Source organism: Parasteatoda tepidariorum, chromosome 12 (assembly GCF_982258835.1).
Source record: "Parasteatoda tepidariorum strain Cologne lab strain chromosome 12, Ptep-v5.0, whole genome shotgun sequence".
NCBI classification, from domain to species: Eukaryota; Metazoa; Arthropoda; class Arachnida; order Araneae; family Theridiidae; genus Parasteatoda; species Parasteatoda tepidariorum.
Window position 1 is genome coordinate 36,321,934 of NC_141766.1, and position 20,590 is coordinate 36,342,523.

At 29.5% G+C, this 20,590-nt stretch overlaps 1 protein-coding gene across 1 annotated transcript; it reads right to left on the reverse strand.

The window, feature by feature from the left end:
- Positions 1-1,600: 1,600 nt before the first annotated feature.
- On the reverse strand, positions 1,601-16,552 carry Vps24 (vacuolar protein sorting 24). The gene is made up of 5 exons (XM_016072578.4): positions 16,254-16,552; positions 15,044-15,104; positions 12,177-12,478; positions 6,141-6,255; positions 1,601-4,485 (listed from the first exon to the last, which is right to left on the reverse strand). The coding sequence occupies exons 1-5, from the start codon at positions 16,293-16,295 to the stop codon at positions 4,349-4,351; spliced, it is 657 nt and encodes a 218-aa protein (XP_015928064.1). The 5' UTR covers positions 16,296-16,552; the 3' UTR covers positions 1,601-4,348.
- Positions 16,553-20,590: the final 4,038 nt, after the last annotated feature.

Genomic DNA, 20,590 nt, shown 5'->3' on the forward strand with positions numbered 1-20,590 from the left:
AAACAAACAAAATTACCCCATCATTTTGAATTTACAAATCTACACCTCACCTCATTTTGAGCTTTCATATAAAAAGTACAAAAGCTACTGAGAAAATTTCGTGAAATTTTTAAGATTAATCAGATTTTTTCATTTGCTGCCAAATATGATTCACTACAAAATTAAGAAAACAAAAATTTAAATTTTTCTCGTGCATGCACAATATAAAAGAACTACTTTGATTACTCATATCTTGAGCATTTTTAAAATAAATTCTAAAGCAATAATTTTGTAATTAATTTTAAATTGCTCTAAAAATTTTATTTAACATTTTTAAATTTATAGCAAAAAAAATAAATAAATAAATAAAAAAAAAAAAAAAAAAAAAAATGCAACAAATTTTTTTTCTTCTTCACAATAATGTCCATATTATCATAAATATTTAAGCCAGACTTACGAAATTTTGTGCAATTATCACATTTAGCAACCAAAATAATTGTTACAAGTTACAAATTTATTGCTACATTTTTTGGCATAGGGAATTAAAAAAAAACCTATTATAGGTTTGTAATTTATTGTCGGTCCTTAAAACCTTTAAACTTCACTGAAATGTATGAAAAATCACATGATCTAAACACTTCTAAACTTATAAAATGATTATCTAAGTATTTTTCGACAAAGTTCAAAAAACGCGTTTGTATAGAATTTTTTCCATTATTTTGCAGAACCATTGTATCAGCTTTTTTATTCTACACGTAAGAATAAATTTATAATTACTTACTTTTTTACATATAGTAAGAACATTTTCTTATTTAAAGTCACAGTAATAGTCAAAATAGAATTTTAATTGGAATTGAATTTTTTCAATCTTTGCAGTAATAATGCAAAATTGTTGGTACGAAAAGGAAGTTATAGATGTTTGTAAAAACATTACTTTTTTACTATTAATTATGTGTCAAAACAGATATCAACTATTTAAAGTAAGTTACATAAATAAAAAAACCTGCATAAATAGAACAATTTTTGTTATTTACACTTTCAAGTTACTGTTGTACCTTTTTTTCAGTATGGTCAATATATAAAAGCACTTGTGATAGTATCTTATCAACTTATAAATACCTTCTGCACAAAACTCAGCTACCTGTGAATACTTCACATAGAGGCAACCTCCCACTTCTTGGTTCATCAAGAATAATTATTCTTCCTTTTTTGAAAGAAATCTTAGCGCTAGTTTATGGAACCTGATATATTTCATATTTGGCTGGATTTTCAAAAGCAGTGCTCATTTTGTTATGTCATAAACAACATTATAATGCTCTAAAATGGATCGATTTAACAATGAGTGTGCTTTGTCTTCTACTACTAGTGTCACATCTCAAAGGAAGTTAGTTTTTAAAATTACACTCGCATAAAATAAATTGTGTAACATAGGGTACAATGAAAAAATTGCACTAATTTGGATTACAACTTCGATATCAAGTAAATTTTCAGTTTCAAATAATGTTTCAGCGAATAAAGCTTTATCTTGCTTGTTTTAGTTTTATATAGATATAAAAAAGTTAAGTTATCCTCAGCTAAAATCATCCTGAACCTTATTTGTACTTAATTAGAGACAAAAAAGTTTAAAATATAAAGTATTTTATTTCCAATCTGAAAACAGTAATCACATAATATTTCAAATTAAAATAAATATATTGTTGTATGGACTGTATTTCAAGAATCTAGATTATATTGGCTTACATAGTTGATGAACTAAGTTACACTGAATGCTTACAGGCTCTGGAACTTGATCAATAAAAACCTGCTTTAATTTTGAAGTTCAGTTTTCATATTCCGTGAAATTATACATTTAAATTGCAGAAAAAGGCATATTAAATAAACATTCAACTTGATTTTCTATAATTTTGAAAAAAAAAATTAAATCAAGTTAGTTTTTAGAACATTAAAAATTTAAGAAAAATGAGAAAACACATAATGGAAGCTTTGAAGTTAAATTTATTTATTTCCTATCAAAAAAGATGATGGTTAGCCACATAAATGTTAGTGTTTTCGAAATATAGTCCATACAGTAAGAACTATTACGAAAAACAAGCATGACACTAACCTTGACATATATTTTATCTTTTCATAATAGTGAAATGAATGAAAAGCAAATGAATAAACAGTGGAATATTTTTTCACAAATTCAATATAGTACAAGACAGGGGTCATAGCAGTAAAATAAGTTTATAGAGAAATTTTCAAAACGCTTTTTCATCCAAGTGCAGAAAAACTTTTGTTAATTGCTTATAAAATGATCTCTCATTTCTTTTCCACAGAGAAATCTTTTAAAAAAATCACATTCTATTTTAAAATATTTAACAAAACTCAGATGTCAGTATTTAAAAGTATTATTTTATGTACCTCATAACCTGTTATTAATACCTTTGAATATATTTCATATTCTTGAATTGTCATAAATTAACATAATAATTAAAACTTAAACAAAAATTCAAATTAAACAAAGGTATGAAGAGAAAAGTTAATATCTAATGTTACAAAAACCCAAATAAAAGCAGGAAAATTCTATATTGTACAATAAAAAAGAATTGTTCTATAAAAAGAAAAACTACTTTATTATTTTAGATCAAAGACTGATTTTAAACCTTTAAAATCTTGTAGAATCTTAACTCAAATTGTGTAAAATAGGCATTGTTCTTCCTAGAATGACATGATTCGATTTTAAATTTGTTCTTCTAAAATACTACTACTACTACTATATATATAAATTTTTTTGAAATAAGCAGTTTGTAAGTTATAAATCAATAAACTCTCTTAAGTACAAGACAAAATAGGAGGAGCATACTTGAAAAAAATATTTTTGCTTCAAACCATTATTATTTCTGAAAATTATTGCTGAACATCTCACTTAGAATGTCTGCGGATGATTTATTTTTATATTTGTATTCAAGGGATGTGTAACAGTATTATAAAACAATCTATTTTAGTTTAGGACAATTTTCATGTTGCTGAATTATTCAAAGATACAATTTCCCTTCGTAAATATATGCTTCAAAGATTCTCTTAAGTTCTTAGAAAATTATTTTAATTTAAGAAACCAAAATCATTTGTTATAGTTTTAACAATAGCACTTAAAATGTATAGAAAAAATTGACAATAATATATAATGTTTTTCTTATTTTGACATCCTGTTTCATTTTGGTATTGCTGCACTATCAGAACATCTGAAGAACTAAACAAGAGAATATACTTATTCTCAATTATTGCATGAGTATAAAGTACACTTGAATAATAAATTTAGAGAGAAAATACTGAACATTTCTAAAAACAATATAAATTTCCGTGATTTACATCAGAAAAGTTTTGAAAAGTTGGAATTCTTTTTTAGAAAAGTTTTTCATTCAAGTGAAAAAATAAATAAAATCACATACATAAAAAGCAAAATTTTAAATGACAAAAGAAAATTACAGCATAGCATTTGTAGTTTTTAAGATGACTGATTGTTAATAGGGAGAATTAGGTATTTAATTAAATTAATAAATCAGGAAACCGAAAGCTTAAAAATAATAAAACTTGGGAATTAAGCTGCAAGCATTCAATAAAATAAGGAAAGATTACAGAACAATACCTTCTTTAACTTTCTGAAGTAGAAAATTGCATTTAATTTATTTGTAATCAAATACTTACAAATATAAAAAACTACAAACACACAATGTACAGAAATAGATATTAGTATATAATATTCCTGAAAGAAATCACTAGATTTTGTTTTAGCGGAATTATTGTCTTTAATCTTTTTACTATTAAATAGACACTCAGAAATGCCATTAGACTGAAATAAAAAGTGGATGATTCTGAAATTTACCTTTCACAGTTATTGATAGATTCATGATTATTGATAGACAAAAGGGTTATATTCTTATGAAATCTATAGCTAAGAAACATGGCTTAAAATATAACTAAATTATTAAACAAACATTATTTTTTAATAAAAAAAAGGATAGAAAAATTCAGAAAAAAGATGTCATATATACTTCTATTGATATATGAAATAAAGAGACTAGTGGAAGAGTTAACCCTTAAAATATTGTTCGCAAAAATCTATAACAATGCAACATTGTTTATAATTAAAAAGGATATGAAAACACTGAATCTGTGAAAAAGTTATTATATGGTACTTTACAGGTTATACAATTGTAATATTGAAGCAGATATTTTAACCATACAAAACAAAAAGGTTTTAGAAGGAGTTGAATATTTTATTACTTTTAAGGAAATCAAAACAGCTACAACCCCTGATAAGAACAAAGTAAGTAACAATAATGCCAGTAAGCTTAAATGGATGGTTTATAAAAGCACAAAAATATTATTAGCTTCTAAGTGCTTGAAGCCTCTCTTGCATATCAGCAAAATCATCGCCTTGTTTGGATGTTGAAGGAACTGCTGCTGCTTCTTCCTCTGTTTCTGGCAAATCTGACACAGCTGCTGGAGCAGTACCCAGTTGGCCTAAATATATATAAAAAAATTAGCATATATATAAAACAAAACCAAACAGGTGTTGTAATCTGAATAATAAATAAAACAATAACATAAGTGAGAAATATGATTATTACCTCTGACTACTAAGTAACTTTATTTAATCATAGTTAAAAGAGTGAGAAAAATAAGCTAATCTGTAAAAATAGATTTATATTAAAATAATTAAGCCTCACGTTTTCACCATTTGTATATCTCTTTCTCAATCATTTGAAATCGCAAAAGTCTCTCTCCTTAGTATTTCCAACAAATTAAAAAATTCCCATGAGTCATCATCATTAGAAATTTAGTTAAATCAAAAATAAGATAAGAAATTTAAAAAAAAATATTATAATTTTGCATATGTCTAGCAGATAGAAATTATTTTAAAATATGAAATTTGGAAAACTAATGTAATTGTGAATTTAAATTTCGTGCTTCACAAATTTTAGATGCCCATTTAACTCATGAGAGTATCACAGTGATTGAATAATCCCTATTTAAAAACTCTCATGATTAATGATTTTTCCAGACTGAGCCACTTTGTTTATGGTTTTTACAGAGAAGCAAAATATTGTAAGATGTCAAAATACTTTTAGTTATAAAAATACAAATAAAAAAAATTAAGATACAAGTTTATTTATTCACTTTTTGTAAAACTTTTTGATAATATAAGCTGACAGGGTGCATAGTGGACCATGGCTTACTTCTTCTCAATTCTTCTATATGTATTAATTAAATTGTACTATTATTTTCATAACTACCATTAAAAGAAAAAATTGTTTATAAATTTATTTTGAAGAATTCTGTTTTCTTTATAGATTTGAAGTACTTTTGCGAAATTTTTACATTCCAAATATTACTTCTTTTTTATAAAATTACATATATTTAATCAAGGAAATTGTAGGGTTAGGCTACTGACAATGTCAACTTTCATCAATGAAAAGGTACCCCAACATAGACTAGAGTTAACATGTTTTACATAGTATTGAATTGGAATTGAATAATTGTAGTGATAGGCACGCTACAGTATTCTCACACAAAAATTTAATCTGTGATAGAATTCGAAGAACGGATACCACTAGTTGATTCATTGCTGTTTTGTGAGATGCCGGGAGAACTGTATTAAGATCACCAGACTTTGACTGTTAGTCGTGAGAGCTGTATTAAAATTACGCTTGTGTGTGTGGTCTCTCCTTTGTTTTGCTATTAGCAGTTGAGTGTGTACAGGTCCCCATTGTGTGTGATCAAGACTGTGTAGCAACAGCATGAGGACAATGTTCACTGTGTTCCATTCTTCAAAGTAGGCGTATTCATATCGAAATGGGCGAATCGAATTTATATTGAGGTAGGCATGTTCAGATCACGTTCGAAAGTCACCAATGTGGGGTTAGGTCACCTACAATGTCTACCTTCATCTATGAAAAGGTACCCCAATATAGAATCAAGTTAACATGTCTTACATACTAGTGAATTGGAATCGAATAATTTTAGTGGTAAACATGCTACAGAAATTCTAATAAACTGTATTAATAAATATATTAAATTTTCACAAAAGATGGACAATTTTAAACTAGCATTTGAAAGTTAATAAAAAAGAAACTTCTGAAATAATGTACACATAAAAATCCAAGCTATAACATTACCAGCAGTTAATTCCCATAAGACCTTATCGATTTCTTCTTGTGCTTCTTCCTCTATTTCTTCTGAATCATCTAATCCTTCAAATGTGTCCTCCATCATTTCCTCAATAATTCCTGCCTAATAAAATTTAACGAAAAAATAAATGTAATAAAATGTAATTAAGAAACAGAAGTAAATTATCTTAAAATTATAAATGCAATAAAAATATTAAAAAATGACATATGAAGAGTGTCTGGAAAGAGAAGTCAGAATGCATATAAAATAATTATGTATAATGCTAAATGGCATGAATACTGACTGAAAGAGAAGTTGACATCAACAAATTGCTTAGGTGAACAGTTTTTAATCAGCATGATAACATATAAGAACTTTTAACTAGTGAATAAAATGGGAAATTTGCATGAAAATTCTCCTATGAAGCAATGTTTTTCAATTGAATAACATGGGAAAACACGATTTGTTGAGTAAAAAACTTACTAGCACTTACAAAAAACTAAATTTGGGTTGAACTGTCAAAAAATTAAACTTCAGTAAAGAAAAATGAAGACTGAAAATGTGGTAGATTTAGACAACTGGTTAAGACTGCGATCACTACTGATTGTTAACTTAAGAATTTAAAAGAAGTTGTTGATTTAAAAGAAGTAGATTTTTACACTGTGTTAAAAAAAATATATATTAAAAAAGTGTAGATACACTGGAAAGTCCCGTATCCAGAGTCGTTCTGATTTTGGTTAAGCCCAGAAATTTTTTTTTATATTATAGGTTTCTAAGGTAAACAAAGATTAAAACGTGCATTATTCAATAAAAAATAATAAATTAAAGATAACTAACTTCCATTTTCATGCAATAACTTTTTGTTAAGAATTAAAAGATAAACTAAATGAATAAACTAAGATAAATTAAATAATAAACTAAAGAATATTTCGTATGATAAAATAAATATCAGCAATAAAATATACAGACATATAAAAAATGAAAAAGGGTAAGCAGAAGATAAGTTGAACTGTTTCTTTCATGAATAAAGACAGTTTTCTCTACCTTTTTTTTTTCACTTGATGTGAAGAATTAGCAGCACAGATTTTCAGATAAAAATAACATTAAAAAACAATTTTCTTGAACAAGAATATATGAATATGTAACATAAAAAGCTTTAACAAATCTTTTCATGCTAATTATCTAAATTCTCCTTCTTAATTTATGATTAAAAATGAAACACGTTCTCACATTTATTATTCACATCAGGCATTTTAGTTCAAAATTTGATTAAAGCATGCTAGAATTAAAATTTTTAGCTTTTCATTTAAATTCCCTATTCTAGCAAGAGTTTCCCTAATTTTTAAAGATGGACGCACTTTGATTTTGTGTCACTTGGACAATCACTCTCTTCTCAATAATACTTAAATAAACATTGATGTGTATTTTCCAGTCTGGGCTAGTCATTCCAACTCGTTCTGATGATCTTCATCATTCATTCATACATATATATATTAATTCCAAAGAAGATAACTAAATAGATTTTTTTATGAAAACATTTATAATTTAATCCAAATCAGAACCTCAATTGCATTTCTAAAACACTATTACTAGCCAGCTACATTAATGTTCACACTTTATTCGTATCCTCAAAGTCATATCCAAATTTTTGTTTAACTGCTATTTTTCGTTTCAACAACTCCTTAAGTGTGTTCATTTAAGCAGAGCAATGTTTAGCTATCTAAAACACAGAAAGAGAAAATATTTTTTTAAATTTTATACAGAGATTTTTTTATATTAATAGCTAAAAAGTGTTCAGAAAAGATGCTTTCAGATATATGGGCTATGTACTGTACTAGAAGATAACAGGAGATTGTGTAACCAGGTGAAATTGTGGAATTCATCATTCATTTTTGTTTTAGGGACAATATTGACAAAATTTGTTAATATACCCATCAGTAGACCTTTTAAGTATTATAATTCAAATCAAAATTGTACAGAACGTTTCTTGGAATTTATTATTTTCAGAACAAATAACAAGTGGATAAATGGGTTTCATAGCAGTAAAGTTTAAAGTTCAAATTAAGCCAGAACTAAGAAAATTAATGTCCAGAAACCAAAATTACCGTTAAAAAAAAACAATATAATTTTTAAAATTTTGGCACACCAGGCAAGAATAACTTCTGCAAACTATATTAACAAACCAATGTGGAAAATTCCTTAACACTAGAACGGCCAGACCGGTCAATTTGACCGCAAAACGATTTGAAACGCGTTTAATTTTTTTTGGTTTTCACCGATTTCTGTGATTTTTTCTGACTGTTCCTAAATATTAACAAACATCATCCACAAAAAATTTCACTCATTTATTTTGATTAGTTTTCTTGTAAATTTACAATATTCCTAAAGCGGCCAATACCGGTCAAAATGACCGGTTTTAGTTAGTTCTGTTACCGTCATTTTTAAAGCATCATTAATTATACTAAAATGAAGGGGTGTGAAGAGTCGAAAGAAAGATAGAGGGTGACCTTCAGTCACACCTGTTTGAAAGTAATCTGCACATGCGCGAATTTTTGGAATGTTCGTTTGTCTCCTTCGGAAGGCGTGCATCATATTTAGACTATTGAATTTGAACTCGGAGGTTGTGATATGTTATTTCTAACCAACTGAGCAAATTTACTGGAAAGTTTTCTTTCTTTTTTTACATACATATCGTTTATTATTTATCGTTTCTCTTTCTGTAATTCAAAATGTCCCGGAGAACTGTGGGAAAAAATTTGCTAACTCAAGGAGAAATTTTGCAGATGATGCAAACTATTTCGTCAGATGATTCTGGTTCTGAAGCTAATAATTCTGATAATGAGAAGGATGAATGTAATTTTGATGATGAAAAAGACTCTTTGTATACAATTGATGTTGAAAACTGTGGCAATCAAGTTCTAATAGTGATTCTGAACCAGATGAAGAATTATTGTCTGCTCAAAATCGGAAAAAATTTCAAGGGAAAAATAAATGCTGTTCTTTCAAACCAAGATTAAGTAAAAAGAGAGATAATTTGAATGATTCTATATTATCTAAAAATAACTCTTAGGAAGAAATAACGAAAAATGGAACTGTTTGGAAATATCTTCAGCAAAATATTCCCGGAAGACTGCCCAAACAGAATGTTTTGAAGGAAAAAAGTGGACCCACATCGTTTGCGAAAAGAAATATTGCCATTAATTCTGCAAGCAGCACATGGCGTTTGCTTATAAATGAAAAGATGTTGAAGCATATACAGAAGTGAACAGAAGCAGAAAGTGCGAGGTGCAAAAATATCAACTGGAAAGTTTCTTTAGAAGAACTAGATGCCTTTATTTCTTTGCTTTATGTTTGAGGTGCTTTACTTGCAAAAGGACTTTCAATTGATGCTTTGTGGTCAAAGAAATGGGGACATAATTATTTTCCCGAAACAATGCCAAGAAATAGATTCAAGGAAATTCTTAGATACCTAAGATTTAATTTGAAATCAATGAGATCGCAGCGGCTAGTGACTGATAAATTTGCTCTCGTTTCCGAAATTTGGGAGCAATTCATTGAAAATTGCCTATCCTGTTATAAACCTGGAGAAAATATCTGCATTGATGAACAACTGTTTCCAACTAAAGTTAGATGCAAATTTCTTCAATACATGCCAAATAAACCAGATAAATTTGGTATTAAATTTTGGTTAGCTACAGATGTGGCATCAAAATATATTTTGAATGCGTTTCCTTATCTTGGAAAAGATGAGACACATCCTGAAGCAATGACTGTTGGAGAGCATGCAGAATACAGACTGATGGAGCTATTTTATAATAGTGGGAGAAATGTTACAACGGACAATTTCTTTACCTCCCTGAATTTAGCTCAAAACTTGAAACAGAAAAGCATTAGTTTGGTAGGTACAATCAATAGAGCAAAAAAAGAAATTCCCGAAAGCTTCAAGAAAACAAAGGATGAACTTTTTTCCAGCAAAATAGAGCACAGTAATGGTATAACATTAACCTGATATCAGTGCAAAAAAAGAAAAAATATCCTTCTTCTGAGCTCTTTCCATCCAAATTTGAATGCATCAAACACAGAGAAAAAGACTCCGGAAGTCATAACCTATTACAACTCTACAAAATATGGTGTTGATGTGGTAGATCAGATGGCAAGAAAATATTCTGTGAAATCCTGTTCAAGACGTTGGCCAGTTCATGTATTCTTCAACATTCTTGACTTAGCAGCCATAAATGCGTGGGTTTTATATAAGGAACTGATCGATATCAACATAAGTCGCAGAGACTTTATTTTGAAATTATCAGATGAGTTAAGAGAAAACATGCGCAAAATAATTCCTAAGAAGGACATTTCAACTGATCCCAAAACGCATGGTATAAAAAGGAAACAATGTCAAGTAGCAGAGAATTGTAAAGGTAATAAAACAGTAAATATGTGTGAAAACTGCAAGAAATATATCTGTGGACCATGTATTGCAAAAGTGAAAAAAATTAGTGTATGTATTTCTTGTGAAAAAGACTGGGCTATCGCTTTTGTGAGTAAATTATTATGTATTCTAATTATTACCCCAATTACTATTAACACTAGGGGGCTCCGCCCCCTGCTCGCTACGCTCGCCAACCCCCAGAACTGCTTCGCAGTTCCATTGCATATTGCTTCGCAATCTTATAAAAACATTTTAACAAATTTAAATTTTAAAATAAAAATAACAGATATTGAAATCAATTACTTAACCCCCCAGAACTGAATATAATAACAAGATACTTTAGGAATAGCTTTAGGAATTAACCAGTAAAAATTTCTTGTTATTACCAGTATTCTTGTTATAAACATTTTAACAAATTTAAATTTTAAAATAAAAATAACAGATATTGAAATCAATTACTTAATGAAATTTATACACTTCTCTGCCCCCTTCACAATTTGATTATCTTTTCTTCATATAGCTGAGAAATTTGGAGCTGTAGCAGAGAATATATCTCAATAAGAAATGCTTTCCCGTTTAGAATTCCGCCATTCATTTCTCTGACGTCTGCCAGAGATATTTCGACGCCTGATAGCAGGCATTTTATTTAGGCAGCAGGCACTAAATAAATAAAAATAGAACTAAATAACTAAGATATCGTTTTAAATCTCAAATCAAAATAATTGTTTGTAGAAAGTTTGTTTTGGTTTGAATATTCGCACGTTTGTTTTGGTTTGAATATTCGCACGATGCCATTGCCATTCTATTGTAACTAAACAAAAAATTTATCATGAAACTAACAATTTATCAAAGGAACTAAAGATATTGAATTCTTTTTTTAAGAAATTCAGTTCCATTTTTTTTATCCACTCTTATTTTTGTTTATCAATCTATTAATTCAGAAATGCTTTAAATCAAACGATGCTTACGGAAACAATGCTTATGTGAACCACCCGAAAAATGATTTGCTGAATTCTCATTGGTTGAAACTAAATTATTAATTTTATTAATTAATTAAAGGAAATTTTTATAATTTAAGACCTTATTGCACATCTACATAACAATACCTTTAAAACGACACCTTATTTGTTTAATTCTGTTGCGTAGTTTGGGAGTTTTTAGCGAGACAAAATATTGCTAGCCTATTAATATATAGATATCACAATTAAATAATGATTGTAACATAATAAATATTAAATGGATATTAGCCCGAAAACCTCTTATTGTGTTTAAAAAGAGTTAAAATGCATTAAATCTTATTTTAGTACAATTATTTTTCATCATTTAACCACTAACTCAATATGTTCTTTTTCTCCAATAAATGAATAAAATTAAATATTTTAAACTATGATTCATATGAGAACAACATGAAAATAACAATATCTAACCTAATATACCTTAACATTCAATTTTTATCAATGTTTCTAAGGATCGGTCAATTTGACCGCTTATGGCCGTTCTGGGTATACCGAATATTCGGCCGTCCGAGTGTTAAATACCAATTTTGAAATTGTCCCTTTAAGATAAATTTATATTATAAATACATTTTTCAGACTGATCAATATATTAAACTTACTTTCATCATTTCTTTCGACATTTCTTGCATTGTCTTTGAAATTTCTGGAAGTTTCAGAAGATTCTGCATGCTTTTCATGACTTCTGTGCTTTTTTCAATGGATCCAGCTACTCTTAATGTGGCTAACTGGTGATTCATACTCATCATAACGGAATTGATCTGTGCTTTAGAGGTATGAATGCGATTTATAGATTTTCTAGCGCGGATCACTTCTTTAGCTAATATTTTGCAAACATCAGCATCTCCCTTCTTTGCTGCCTCTTTCAATGAACGCTTAACTTTTTCTTCTTCACGCTGAATACCTGAAAAATCATAAAATGTTGGAAAAATCTCTAGCTTGTTTTGTTTTTAAAAAAACTTTTTTATAAGTAATACCACTGCATAAGTAGTTAAATCTTTAATATTCAATAAATTTTTGTTTCCTATTTTGTTTTTGGCCTTATGTATGTAAAGTTATGAACAAAAAAAATAAAATAATTTTTTTTTTAAAAATTATTTAACTATTATTATTCACGCTTATCTATGTAGCTATTTCCCCTCTATATTATTATGTATTTAAATTCATTACTCACACATTTATTATCTTGAATATATTTATCACCATAATTTAACTTTTCATTAAATTTGAAATTTTTTTTGGTGTATTCAGCAAGCTAAGAGTTCGGTTACACAAAACTTTGGTATCATTGCAAAAAAGTTTATTAATTTTACTCTTTCTTAAACTTTCATTAAAATAAACAATATCGTGCTAGTCTTGCAGTTACCTCTTATAGAGTTGCTTGAAAACAAAGTACCAGGAAACTATGTAACAAAAATAAACAATGTTTGAGTAAGATGTTAAGCATGAGCAATGTAAACATTAAGACATCAAAACCACAATATTTTCAAAAATCCTCTTAACATGAAAAAAATAACAAAAACCTTTGGGAAAAATACACAAGGAAAAACTTTAATTTCGGAATAAGAGTTAAGTTTGGAAGAAGAAAAAAAAGTTAGACGAAAATTTCTTCTATGAGTTTCAGAGGTCAAGTGTTTTAATGACTGAAAGAAAACAGAAAAGATTCCTAAGGAATATTCTATTCAAAATTTCATAAAATGTTTTGAAACATGAATTTTATCTTATACAAAGTTGTTCATTTGAATTTAATTTTAAATTTAGATTGCTTCAGTTAAAAAAAAATCAAAGTTAAAGCAAGGGGATATTATGACATTTTTACATAAGCATGGTAGAGGGTTTACGCGTTGCTTATTTTTGTTGTTAAATTATCAAAAGCATTCTTATAATATTTGAATGACACCCATAGGCGTAGCGTGAGGGAAATTTTAGTGGGGGCACACATTTTTTTATTAATTAGAATTTACTTATACATATATATATTTAAATACTAAAAGAAATACACTCAGATAATGTCAGGTGTCTTCATGAGAGCAATTTTCTGTATTTAATAGAAGAGTTATAGCATAAAAATTGGTAATAACAAGAAATTTTTACTGGTTTTGATGTCTTATTTTCTTCAAGTTGAAAATACCATGGCAAAATTTTTTATTCATAACCACTCTTAGTAAAAGGCAAAGATTGATGAACTGTGCGAAAAAAAAAGTACTATCTTAAATAACTTTTGTTCAATGTCAGATCTTCACATTCTAAGATTTATTTTTAATGGTTCGAGGGGGTAACCTTAAATATGCTAGATAATTAGTGAAGACAATATAGTAAGTTGCAAAATCAGACACAAAAGCATTCTTTCTCAGTATAAAATTACCCTTTTTTCCTGACATATTAAAATTTCTGACTCCAAAATACGAAGGGTGGTCACTATCTGGGAAATTTGATCTCAATTATTAGGTCAAAAGAGAGGCATAAAGTTTGGACTGCGCTTGCTTTCTGCGTATTTCGTTAAATCTCGAAAACTTTCAGAACAAATTGAAAAGTTTTTTCTACAAATACAAAACTTGTTCATCCAAAAATTAATTTAATGCAAAAAATAACTATATAAATATTTTTTTTATTTTCTATTATTTTATTTAGTAACAGTCAAAAAGATTTTGAATAACGAGGTATAAATTTTTTTACATCCTTTAAAAGAATATAATTCTGTATGTTGAAATAATAAATATGAGCAAAATTAGTCAAACTCAGAAAACAAATTTTAAAAAAAGATGTGTTTTTAAAATTCAATTTCTCAGAAACTATTTGAACAATATCTTTCAAATTTGTATTTTTCTTTATAAAATTACATACTTTAAAATGGTCTAGAAAATTGTATACCTTACAATTCAAAATATTTTTAACCATTATTAAATAAAATAATAAATAATTACTAAAATTTATTTTTTGCATGATATTATCTTTGGATAAACAAATTTTATAATTGTGGGCAAAAATGCTTCAATTTGCTTATAAAGTTCTTGAGATATGGCGAAATAATCACAAAGCAAAATTAACGTTAAGGGTCCAAACTGTGAACCGTTGTTCTGATCAAACTATTGGGATCATATTTCCCAGATTCCCCCTACATTTTGGTAGCAAAATATATAGGACAAAAATTCGAATCTGTCGAAAAAAAAAGAAAGTTTATTCAAAGAAAGTACTTTTCTATGTCTATTTTCGTAATTTGTCTGCACTAATTTCTATGCAGCATATTTATGGGAATCTTTCAAACAATCAAGAAGACAACCTTAAAAAAAAATTTTGTTTCGGCAAAAAAAAAAAAAAAAACTGAAGCAAAATAATTTTAAATTTGAATTTATATTATTTAAAGATATTGATTCCTCAATGATAATGTTTGCCAAACCCTTTACTATACCTTCTTGATCTCTCTCTGCAATTTAAAAAAAACCAGATTATTAGTATTAGTGGTACACACCTCTGATTTGACGCTCCAACTGATAGGTTTCTTTTCGTAAAGTAGACGTCCATTGTTTAACCTAAAAACATTTTTTTGGATCAATATTTTGTCATGTATAACAAAACAAAGAAAAAGTCAAAAGAAATTGCAATAACTACGTATATTAATGTGCATGCAAAAAATATACATAAAAAAATAATTTAAAAATACTAATAAATAACAGTTAATGAATAGCCTTCAATCATATGATTGAGATATAGTGCGTTTACACCAAAGAACTGATCTTATCAAGTTTATGCCCAAGCCCAAATGAATTCTATAACACAGAAATGTAATAATATCTTTTAAAAAATATAGGTTTAAAAAGTAGAAAAATCTGCTTAGCCAACAGATCTGATTTCTTCAAATTTACCTAGTCCTGAAAGATAACCAGAAGTCTACTTTAGTTATAAAGCAAAACACAGATGTTTTTGTTTTTAAGATTACGTCTATCACTTATACATTTGAATTAATTTACATTTTAATAACAGAATTGTTTCAAAATATTTTGAAAATCATCAATTAGGCACTGAACACCTACAAAAGAATCAAACAAGTGATTATTCGATTACCTTTTGGATTGACATGTTCGAAAATTTTAAATCCCTGTGATTATTTCGAAAACAAGCTAGTTAAATAAATAGAATTAGATCATAGTAGAATATAGGATGTTTATCAGATTCTAAAGTTACCAAAGGGTATAAATGAAATATTTTTAACAGGTAAGTTATTTTTTATATGTTGACAAAACATATAAAGAAATATGTTTCGCAGGCAAGTTATTTTTATATACATTGACAAAACAAATTCCAAATGATACAATATAAAATAAAGTTGCACACTAAAAATTTTTTAGGAGAGAATGATTAATGAGGTTTATCACTATAAATAAAAACTACATAAATCAAAACCAACAACGCTTTATCTCCGACTTCTTTTGAAACTACAAACAATGCTTAGAACATTAGGTATTAATTTAATTAGACAACTAAGAATAATCTAATTATGTTGGTTCTGAAATGGTGAAAAGAGTCAGTTCGTAACGCATCCACTAAAACATATTTAAAGTAACTTTAAATAGATGATTTATTAAAAATTTGTTAACTTTTAACTAATATAAGGTGATAAAATTGTATTAGATCAGTTCACATAACAGATAAACATTTTCGTGTGTTTGTGTAACACAGACCTGATCTTTCGGATCTTTTTCATTTTTTCCAAATAACCCCATTTCATAAAATAAAGAACTTCTAAAAAAATTTTAAACTTTCATGACAGAAATTTTTATTAGACACTTAGGAATTTTCTAAATACGGCAATCATAGAGTTTCTGTTTGTTGACAACAGTGGGCCCAGTTTTAAGAACGAAAATGTGTTGGCAGCGATTTCATTGCAACTTTTCAGTTGATAATAAATATCTGTAACACGAACAAAAACTGACTCAACTAAAAATACTGAAAAAACTTAAAGAAACGCTTCCGTTTGCACAGATATTGATGCCAGTTTTGACAAGTTTGTGATTAAAATATAATACATTACTTAGGGACAATTTTCACTGTACTTTTAACTATTTTGCGTTTGTGCTTTCCCGAATAGGATCTCGGAATGTAAATAGAATAGTATGCAGATGTTTCACGTGTGCGAGTGTTGTGAAATTAATGAAAAAAGGAAACTGTTCGCATATTCAGGAGTACAAACACATAGTGATACACACAGTGAATAATCACATATAATGAATCACATATATCGAATATCGAAATATAATCACATATATCGAAATGGGCTAGTGGCAGCATTTTGCATGCTTTCACCATTAGCGTGTGGAGAGTCATAGAAGAAGGAAATACGTTAGTTTGTATCTTGATTTTCATATAGATTAAAATCTTTTAAGTTGGAAAATTATATGGAACTGAAAACTACATCAAACATAGTTCTAAAAGAAAGCATCATGGAAATTTTAAAAAACATTTTTATTAATTAAAAACGAAAAATATTAAGAAAAGGAGAAATATCGTAGTAAATTCCAGTCAGCTGAGTCCGTAGTCAACGGAAAAGAGGAGAAGAGGGAAGGGCCAAAGGCTCGGAACCGGCTTTCTCCCCAGATGGCGTGCTCGAGCGTTGCTGTTGTTGTTGTTAATTTGCGTCGCACTAGAGCTGCACAATGGGCAATTGGCGACGGTCTGGGAAACATCCCGGAGGATGATCCGAAGACATGCCATCACAATTTTGATCCTCTGCGGAGGGGATGGCACCCCCGCTTCGGTAGCCAGACGACCTGCACGCGAAGTCGAGCACTTTACGGTAGCACAGTTTAACGAGGACCAATACCGCACACCCTCGGTCCCTTCGCAGACTGATCCAAGTGGCCACGCACCCGCACACTGACCGTAGCCAGTGATGCTTGACTTCGTTGATCTGCTGGGAACCGTGTCTTAACGATCAGTCCACTGCGGGACTCGAGCGTTGCGATCGTATGTTCATAAACTTCATGTAAGAACTGCTTGCGCATGCGTTAAGCATATTTGTGCCCGATAGCATGTGGAAATCAGCATGCAGTAAGAATGACTTCTTAGATATCCCTCTTAAACACCTCTAGGGCCCACCCCGACCAAGTGGTTTCGTCAATCCACCAAACGCTGTGTAGTTATGAGGTAGCGCTTTCGAATCCCACTGTAATTCTAAATGTATCTTTGTAATATTATTCTCAAATTTGCGATATCTGAATGTTCTTTGATTGACAATGGCTCATGAGCTGTCTTCAAATTAAGTTTACAAGCAAGTATATGTGTAACAATAGATAAATAAAACCTTGGTTGCACTTACATTATCGCTAAACGTTTGAGCGAGTAACTTCCTTAACACGCTAATGAAAGCAAGGTACACTATTTGGCCAAAAATATCCGATACCTAAATAAAGAAGTTATAGTGTTACTTAATAGTTCTGCCAGGGTCCCTTAGTTTCTGTAGTTGGATACATGAAGTCTGAATATGTATGGATATACGTGGACATTAGGACATTTTGTATTAATATTGCTTTTCCAACTTATGCAATATGTCAGGGAAAGTAAATTAAAATGGAGTTTCTCTGCACCACACAGCCGCAAATATTTCCAAAGGTTATCTCTTATGCAAAAAACCTGTATATGCCCGAATCCAATAGAGATCTCCAAGATATCTGAACATTCAAGGAAATGGTCTATCAGACGGTTGTATATGACTTATCACGGATATTCATGAGTTATCCAGCCTATAACATTGATATTTAAGGGACTTCTTCCTGATATCAATTATATATATATAATTCGGATATCTCTAAGATATTCTTATTGGATCTTAATCCTTCAAAAACTTGATTTTACTAAATATAATGATTTAATATAAAGTGTAAATTTCAACTTCGCATCCCATAATTTTCTGGATAAAATTACTTCTAACGTTATAGAATAGAATGAAGGGTATAAACAGACTCATGATAGATCATTTAATTTTGCAGAAATAATTTTATGAAATTTATATTTTTTAACAACAATTTTTATTTAAAAATATAAATTTTCTCAAATTTTTCTTAATTTATAAATAAAAAAATATTGGAAAGTTGCGGAAATGTGAAATAAAAAGTGCTTATGATAAATTTTTTTTATGTTGAAACGAAGATTTTTTCAATATTAAGTTGATTTTATTCAGTTAACAATTCTTTTTTTTATCTTTATTTTTTACTTGAAGTGTTCAGTCAGTTTTGAAAACTATGATGTGTAGAATAAGCATCAAATTAGTAAAGTACTTTATTTACAGAGAAATATCTTATTATTAAATCAGACAAAATTATGTAAACAATGTAAGGCTAAAGAGTCATTCATGACCCTAATTACCTAAATATCACCCTTTATTTATTACATTTCTAATTTATCTATAATAGTAATATATATATATATATATATATATATATATATATATATATATATATATATATATATATATATATATATATATATATATATATATATATATATATATATATATATATATATATATATATATATATATATATATATACACTGGTGTGCAAAACACTGGTGTGCAACAAGTGGTGTTCCGGCCACAGCTCCCCAACAAAGTATAAGATAGCCATAAAATTACAGTATAATATGCACGTAATTCAGTAGAAAGATTATTTGTATGAAAATTTTAGAAATAAAACGTCGTAGGTGATGTAAGTGTACGTAAACCTTGTGGGTCGGCGCGCGCAGGTCAAAGCCGTGATAAAAGGATCAAGAGCACCGTAGTTAAAGACATTCGCTGCAAGTGCAAGTGATTTGTTTTGTGAAACATGTCTTCAAGAAATCATTTAGACGACTTTACTCGAGGAAGAATGATTGGGACGCTGGAGGAGGGTCGTAGTGTGACCAATGTCGCCGAAGAGTTCGGGATCAACAAAAGTGTAGTTTCTCGTGCTTGGAATGCCTTTAAAACTACTCCAGGCGAAAAGAAACCGTTTTCAGTCAGCGAGCGCCATATCTCAGCAACTGTGCACAGCCACAGGACGACAAGTATCAAGATTTACAGTGGCCAGACGCCTCCACAAAGGTGGCTTATTTGCTAGACGTCCTGAACGTTGCATACCTTTAAACGTTATCCATCGACGGCACCGTTTAGAGTGGTGCAGAGAACACGAAACCTGGACACCTCATCAATGGAGTCGCGTCCTCTTCACAGATGAGAGTCGTAACAGTGCTACAAGCGATTCTCAACGTCAGTTGATCTGGAGAGAGGTTGGAGCTCGATTTCATCCCAATAACATCGCGGATAGAGATCGTTACGGTGGTCCTGGAGTTGTCGTCTAGGGTGGCATTATGTTGAACGGGCGGACTGAGCTTCAGATCTTCGACCGAGGTTCTGTAACTGGAGACCGCTACTGCAATGAGGTAATCCTACCCCATGTGGGTCTGTTCCGAGGGGCCATTGGACCAGACTTCATTTTTATGGATGACAATGCCCGGCCACACCGTACTGCTAATGTTCAAGAGCAACTGGAAAGTGAAGATATCACACGAATGGATTGGCCAGTTTACTCTCCAGATCTAAATCCCATAGAGCATGTGTGGGATGCATTAGGGAGACGTCTTGCGACACGACAGTATCCTCCTGGTAACACCCATCAGCTGAAAGATGTGTTAAAGGAGGAATGGAGACGTTTGCCCCAAGAACTCCTGGATAATCTGGTGCTTAGCATAGAGAGACGATGCCAAGCAACAATTACAGTAAGGGGAGGGCATATCCCATACTAGGGAACATCTGCCAGTTGTACTTACGCTTCTTCAGGCAATCATGTGTAACGCCACTATAAGTCAAATAAAGCTTTTTTTGTTCCATACTCTACTTTAAGCTTTATATTCATTTCTGCGCCATTATTCGTTTACCATCGTTTAAGTACAAAATAATGTACATCATATTCAAATTTCATGTCAATCGGATGATTTCTTGTATGACAAAAAACGCACTTGTTGCTTAAGCTTTGCACACCAGTGT